Source organism: Triticum dicoccoides, chromosome 7B, assembly GCF_002162155.2.
Source record: "Triticum dicoccoides isolate Atlit2015 ecotype Zavitan chromosome 7B, WEW_v2.0, whole genome shotgun sequence".
Taxonomy (NCBI): domain Eukaryota; kingdom Viridiplantae; phylum Streptophyta; class Magnoliopsida; order Poales; family Poaceae; genus Triticum; species Triticum dicoccoides.
In genome coordinates, this window is record NC_041393.1 from 623,105,060 (window position 1) to 623,112,954 (window position 7,895).

General features: G+C 54.7%; 1 protein-coding gene across 1 annotated transcript; it reads right to left on the bottom strand.

Moving 5' to 3' along the window:
* Window positions 1-1,665: 1,665 nt before the first annotated feature.
* LOC119341076 (calcium-binding protein PBP1-like) lies at window positions 1,666-2,346 on the bottom strand. Its single transcript, XM_037612974.1, has one exon. The coding sequence runs from the start codon at window positions 2,253-2,255 to the stop codon at window positions 1,866-1,868; it is 390 nt and encodes a 129-aa protein (XP_037468871.1). The 5' UTR covers window positions 2,256-2,346; the 3' UTR covers window positions 1,666-1,865.
* Between the last annotated feature and the right edge of the window lie 5,549 nt (window positions 2,347-7,895).

Below are 7,895 nucleotides of genomic sequence, written 5' to 3' on the forward strand. Positions count from 1 at the left end.
CATAGAACGAACGATCATTATTGACACGCATACATACACTGCTTGATCCCCGATTTATTCGAGCAATGAATCGATGAGTGAACGAGCGGGTCTCCTAGTGCCCGAGGCAAAGGAGACACCGAATCACGTGTTTGTACTACAAGAGTTGGCCGATTATAGTTCGTTACGTAGGACAGACAGAGGCCCGATTGATGAGCCGCGGGGGCGATGCACGCTAAATAATGCCCGACCCCCCGCCGGTTCATCGAACCAGGCGCAGGTAGTGGTACGAGAAATGAATTTCCCGGCTGCTGCAGCTGCACTGCACGGGGCCTCTCCGATTCGATCTCCCGATCGAGCCCCCGTCGGCGCCGGCCGGGCCACATCTGCCGCGCCGACGTGGTACCGAATCAACCAACACCGCCTGCCGCCGTGGCAGCGGAAGTCGACGGGGAAATTGGGCGCGAAGCTCACACGCCAGAGGACCGGGGCAAAGCCGGACAGTACACGGACGTGCGTACGCCGACGGCACGACGTGGACGGGGTTCTTTCTCCGGGCCCGCCCCGCCCCGTGCGGGCGGCGGCACCGTCGCTTTCGCCGCGGCTGCTTGCAATTGCTTTCCCACGCGCCCCCTCGCTCGCTCGCTTTTGAAGCTTCCGGCCACCTTTCCGGAAGCTCCCCGGGCCGACATACTTTTTTTCACGCATCGCTCGGCTCGCTTTACCTATCGCATCCTTCAGTTTCGTCAGGAACGCACGCACAGTTGCTTGCCAGTTGGTCAGCGTCCGGGCAAAAGCAGAGGCCGATCGACGCCGAGGCTCGTACCGCCGGTAACGAGAGGCGACAACGACGTACGCACATCGGCGCCTCTCCTTTTCCTCGGCTTTCGGATATTTCTCACGGCCCGGACCGAGTAGATATTTCTCACGGCCCGGACCGAGTAGATATTTCTCACGGCCCGGACCGAGTAAACACAGCTGAACGGAGCACTAGTAGAAATTGACATGTACGCCGTGTTGAATTGAATTTGGGCGTGCGTTGTGCTTCACGAGTTTCGTTTCGCCGGGCGGTTGCTTCGTTCGTTGACCTCGGCGCCACCGGACCGGAGGCTGCTACAACGGATTGACTACTGGCCTGGCGCTGCCCGTTTCAGCCTGCGGCTTCCTGGTGTCCTGCCACAGAATTCTATGCGATCTTCTTCAGCCATGACGTATGTACGAGACGAACGCGTCTCAGCAGTGCCCAGCCTCGTGGATAATCGATCGGCCGAGCAATTGGTTTCTTGCACAGCTGACCCATGGGGCTTTTCTCCTAGTAGTGTGGCACAATGCATCATCTTGCTGATCGATTGATTTTGCCGAGTGATTGATGGCTGCATTGCATATTATTGTCGTCAGGCACTCCATAATTAATTCTACAAGAGAGGATGAAGGAATTTCGATTTTGCTCGCGCTTGCGCTTGTGATGTGCGTGGCAGAGAAAGGACGGGCAATTTCTTCTGGCACGACGCACTGGGTGTGATCTTACTGACCGACCCGTGGCGGCTATTGATCGTACGGTTGCAATATAGAGCGTTTTGTCAATGCTGCCGTACACTGTTCAATGTTCATAACGGTTTCGCATAAAGAGAAGGACGAATTTTGAATTTGTTCGCGAGTACTAGCAGATAACAGAGCAATGTCGCATGGGCTGAAACGGTAGAAGCTTATGTCGATTATAATTCAGAGAGATTCCCGTGCGGGAACGGCAGTACACATGGAGATCATTCAACCAATCGACAGTGCCTTTTCTTTTCTTGAATCCTGACTCTATGAACAGCGGAGAGAAGAAGAAACGACAAGGAAGAAGAAGATTAATTTTCCTATCGGATCGATGCAGCAGCAGCCTAGCTGGTGAAGAGGAAGTGGGATGCCTGCGCGACGGCGTCGTCGAGCCACCTGCGGGGCTCGTCCATGAGGTCGGGGCTGAGCCTGACCATGAGGACGCAGAACTCCATCTGGGAGAGCGCGCCGTCGCCGTCGAAGTCGCCCTCGGCGAGCATCCCGCGGAGGTCGTCGTCGGACATGCCCCCAAGGCCCAGCAGCGGCGCGTTGCGGCGGAGGCTGTCGAAGGTGATGAGGCCCGACGCTGGGTCCATGAGCAGCCGGAACCCCGCCGCCAGCTCCTCCATCAGCCCCTCCTCCCCCAGCCGCTCCGCCATCACCGGCAGGTAGTCCTCGAACCCCACCGCCTGCTGCTGCGACTGCGACTGCGGTTGCTGCTGGTGCGCCGCCATGGATGATGATCACTGTCTGCTGCTTGCTTGGATGCTGTGAAGGTTTCTTGCTTGCTTGCTCTGCTTGTTGGGTTGTGGTTGTGGAGTGGGGGAGACGAGGGAATAAATAGGGGGGACGAGGAGGAAGGTGGGTTTCAGGGAAGGTGCCGGGGTCACGCGGGACGCGCGGGAGGGAGGGAGGGAGAGGGACGGTGGACGGATGGGATGGGCGTCACGTGTGCGCGGGCGCGATGTGTGTGGCTGTGGTGACGATGCTTCCGCTCCGCGGCTACGGGTGGGAGACGGGGAAGGAAGGACACTAGGACAGGCTGGGCGCGTAGGGGTGGGCTGGGCGGGCAGCTTCCTGGGTGCTCGCTCGCTCGCTCGCGTCGGCTGGGTCGACGTCGTGTGCGTCGCGTTGGCTTCTCTCCTGGGTTCGCCTGCCTGGCTGGCTGCCTCGTCTTCGCGGGTAATTGTTGTGTTCCGTATCGGGCGATGCTGAAAGAAAATGAGGGAAGCGTTTGTTTGTTTGCACGTAAGCCTATGGGTGTCTTGATGTGTGCCGTGCCGAATGGGGATGACGGGGTTGAGAAAGAGCATTGACATCCCGCAGCAACAGTGCTAGCCAATTTCACTCAGTTCCGGGGTTTTCTTAGCCCCTAAGTATATGTGCAGTTGTTGATGAGACAGTCTTCTTCTTTCGTAACTTGGCTTCTAAGTATATGTGCGCTTCTAGCCAAAGCGTCGGTGTGTGCAAGCCAACTTTACTAATTCCTAGGGTTTTCTTAGCCTCGAAGAATATGTGCGGTGGTAGATAAGACAATCTTCTCCTTATGTAACTTGGCTTCTAAGTATTAAGTATATGTGAGCGCAAGCCAATTTCACTCATTTCTAAGGTTTTCTTAGCCTCCAAGTATATGTTTGTGTGACCTTATTTAGGTCTAATCTGCACGAGGGTACTAGATTCGTATGATTTTGGTAGCATTTATTTTTTTATGAAAAATACGTAGTGGTATCATCTAAACCTACCCATGATCTATCTCAAACTTCAATGTTTTGTCTCACCATTTTCCAAATAGATATTTGGTTGACTGCCGCCAAAGTCTCCCCTCCCCCCTCCTGTCGTTGTTTTCGTCTGCCTAGGCGGAGACTTTGGTATACGGCAGCGGCAACAACAAGTTGTTGTGGCATGCACCATCGTGGGTGCAAGAGCAATAGGGACCGCGGGGCTCCCGTTAGAGGAATGCGGTGTGCCGAGGATGGTGGCGTGAGCACTAGAGGAATTGAAAGGTGGCCATGGTGGATGTTGGTGCCGCGGTTGTTCGTCGGTCGTGGTGTTGGATGTTGGCGATGGCGAGAACTGTCTAGGAGATGCAATGTGTGGCGGCTTGGAGTGAATTCTAGAACATGATGCAATATCGTTGGGTTTGGTATGCTCTAGGCGAAAGCCTAGCATCAACTTCGTGCAATGTTGGAGATGGCAACATCAACAGATGCCATTACCTTAATTGTAGGCATTGTCATGGAGCACTGAGGGAGTCCTGGATTAGGGGGTGTCCGGATGGCCGGACTATGACCTTTCGCCGGACTCCCGGACTATGAAGATACAAGATTGAAGACTTCGTCCCGTGTCCGGATAGGACTTTCCTTGGCGTGGAAGGCAAGCTTGGCGATTCGATATGAAGATCTCCTCCCATTGTAACCGACTCTGTGTAACCCTAGCCCTCTCCGGTGTCTATATAAACCGGAGAGTTTTAGTCCGTAGGACGAACAACAATCATACCATAGGCTAGCTTCTAGGGTTTAGCCTCTCTGATCTCGTGGTAGATCGACTCTTGTACTACCCATATCATCAATATTAATCAAGCAGGAGTAGTGTTTTACCTCCATCGAGAGGGCCCGAACCTGGGTAAAAACATCGTGTCCCTTGTCTCCTGTTACCATCCGTCTAGACGCACAGTTCGGGACCCCCTATCCGAGATCCGCCGGTTTTGACACCGACATTGGTGCTTTCATTGAGAGTTCCTCTGTGTCGTCACCTTTAGGCCCGATGGCTCCTTCGATCATCAACCACGACGGGGTCCAGGGCGAGACCTTTCTCCCCGGACAGATCTTCGTGTTCGGCGGCTTCGCACTGCGGGCCAATTCGCTTGGCCATCTGGAGCAGATCGAAAGCTACGCCCCTGGCCATCAGGTCAGATTTGGAAGCTTAAACTACAGGCCGACATCCGCGGGGACTTGATCTTCGACGGATTCGAGCCATGGCCGAGCGCGTCGCATTGTCACGACGGGCATGATCTAGCTCTGCCGCCGGACAGCGCTCAGAGCGCCGCTCAGGTGTCCGCTCCGACCCTTAGCTCGGAGCCGACCGCGCCAATCGGGGACGGATGGTTGAACGCCGTCCCGGAAGCCGCAATCCCTACGGCAATCAAGCCGAATACCAGCCAGGTCCTTTGTGAGGCATGTGACTCCAAGGTGCCGGACTCTGTTCCAAACTCCGGATCTTCCACACCCCTTCCGATCGAACCCAATTGGGCTCCGATCATGGAGTTCACCGCCGCGGACGTCTTTCAGCACTCGCCCTTTGGCGACATCCTGAATTCACTAAAGTCTCTCTCCTTGTCAGGAGAGCCCTGGCCGGACTATGGTCAGCAAGGTTGGGATGCGGACGACGAAGAAATTTGAAACCCACCCACCACCCACTTCGTAGCCACTGTCGACGATCTAACCGACATGCTCGACTACGACTCTGAAGACATCGATGGTATGGACGCCGATGAAGGAGACGACCAAGAACCAGCACCTATAGGGCACTGGAAAGCCACCTCGTCATATGACATATACATGGTGGACACCCCTAAAGCAGGGAATGGCGATGAAAAAACGGAGGACGACCCCTCCAAGAAGCAACCTAAGCGCCGACGTCAGCGGCGCCGCTCTAAGTCACGCTAATGCAAAAACGGCGAGTTCGGCACTGGAGACAACAACACCCCAGACAATACCGAAGACAACCCCCTCCAGCAGGATTCAGCGCAGGAGGATGGAGAAGCCAGCCCCCATGAGAGAGCGGTAGACAGGAAGGTCGAGGAAGACAATTATATGCCTCCCTCCGAAGACGAGGCAAGCCTCGACGACGATGAATTTGTCGTGCCAGAGGATCCTGTCGAACAAGAGCGTTTCAAGCGCAGGCTTATGGCCACGGCAAGCAGCCTCAAGAAAAAACAACAGCAGCTCAGAGCTGACCAAGATTTGCTAGCCGACAGATGGACTGAAGTCCTGGCGGCCGAAGAGTATAAACTCGAACGCCCCTCCAAGAGCTACCCAAAGCGCAGGCTGCTACCCCAACTAGAGGAGGAAGCAACTAAACCTACATCACCAGCGTATGATGCGGCCGATCGGCCACCCCGTGGCCGTGACAGAGAGGCCTTTCGGCCCTCAACTCATGCCGCACCCCGGCGCCGCTCAAAAAATACCAGAGCACGGGGAAACGCAACAGACTTGCGAGACATATTGGAGAATAAGGCAAGGCAAACAAGATCGATCTACGGATCGCGCGGGCGCCCCACGTCGCGTGACGATAACCGTCACGCCGGATATGATAAATATGGCCAGGCCGAACACAACAGACAAAGCTCATCCGAGCTACGTCGCGATATAGCCCAGTACAGGGGCGCCACACACCCACTATGCTTCACAGACGAAGTAATGGATCATCAAATCCCCGAGGGATTTAAACCCGTCAACATCGAATCATACAATGGCACAACAGATCCTGCGGTATGGATCGAGGATTATCTCCTTCATATCCACATGGCCCGTGGTGATGATCTACACGCCATCAAATACCTCCCGCTCAAGCTTAAAGGACCAGCTAGGCATTGGCTTAACAGCCTGCCAGCAAAGTCAATTAGTTGCTGGGAGGACCTGGAATCCGCATTCCTCAACAACTTCCAGGGCACTTATGTGCGACCACCAAACACCGATGACCTAAGCCACATAATCCAGCAGCCAGAGGAATCGGCCAGACAATTCTGGACACGGTTCCTAACCAAGAAAAATCAAATAGTCGACTGTCCGGATGCAGAGGCTCTTGCAGCCTTCAGGCACAACATCCAAGATGAATGGCTTGCCCGGCACCTAGGACATGAAAAGCCAAAATCTATGGCAGCCCTCACGACACTCATGACCTGCTTTTGCGCGGGAGAAGACAGCTGGCTAGCTCGTAGCAATAACATAACCAAGAGCCCTGGCAACTCGGATACCAAGGACAACAGGTCACGTCGCAACAAGCACAAGCGCCGCATTAACGGTGACAATACTGAGGATACGACAGTTAATGCCGGATTCAGAGGCTCTAAACCCGGTCAGCGGAAGAAGCCATTCAAAAGAAACCCTCCGGGCCCATCCAATTTAGACCGGATACTCGATCGCTCGTGCCAGATACACGGCACCCCCGAACAACCAGCCAATCACACCAACAGAGATTGTTGGGTGTTCAAGCAGGCAGGCAAGTTAAGTGCAGAAAACAGAGACAAGGGGCTGCATAGCGATGACGAGGAGGAGCCCCGGCCGCCGAACAACAGAGGACAAAAGGGCTTCCCCCCACAAGTGCGGATGGCGAACATGATATACGCAACCCATATCCCCAAAAGGGAGCGGAAGCGTGCTCTCAAGGACGTCTATGCGTTGGAGCCAGTCGCCCCAAAGTTCAACCCATGGTCCTCCTGCCCGATCACTTTTGATCGAAGGGACCACCCCACTAGCATTCGTCACGGCGGATTCGCTGCATTGGTCCTAGACCCAATCATTGACGTATTTCACCTCACTAGAGTCCTCATGGACGGCGGCAGCAACCTGAACCTGCTTTATCAGGATACAGTGCGAAAAATGGGTATAGATCCCTCAAGGATTAAACCCACGAAGACAACCTTTAAAGGCATCATACCAGGTGTAGAAGCCAGCTGTACAGGCTCAGTTACACTCGAAGTGGTCTTCGGATCCCCGGACAATTTCCGAAGCGAAGAGTTAATCTTCGACATAGTCCCGTTCCGCAGTGGCTATCATGCCCTGCTCGGACGAACCGCATTCGCAAAATTTAATGCGGTGCTGCACTACGCATATCTCAAGCTCAAGATGCCAGGTCCTCGCGGAGTCATTACGGTCAATGGAAACACCGAACGCTCTCTCCGAACAAAGGAGCACACGGCGGCTCTGGCGGCGGAAGTACAAAGTAGCCTCTCAAGGCAATTCTCCAATCCGACTGTTAAATGTCCGGACAACGTCAAGCGCGCCCGAAGTAACCTACAACAAAACCGGCTGGCACGTTCCGAGCAAGCATAGCAGTGCGGCCCCAACCCCAGCCCTCGCGAGATTGCGATAGCGGTACCACGCGTACATAACTATGCTCTGGAAATACCATGGGCATAAGGGGAGAGGCACAACCACGGCACGCCCAGAATGCGGCTCAACCGCACTAGGGGCTCCATATTCTGCCGTTTCCTTTTTTATACTTTCAGGACCCAACTATTCGGAAGGCCTGTCCGGCAATACACTCGCCGAACACACGATGCAACAGCCAGGGAGACAACAAGCCACGAAGAATGTCCAGGTGGTCTCTATAACAAGCTAAATACCTATTTTACTTAAAGTCTCGCAGCTTGC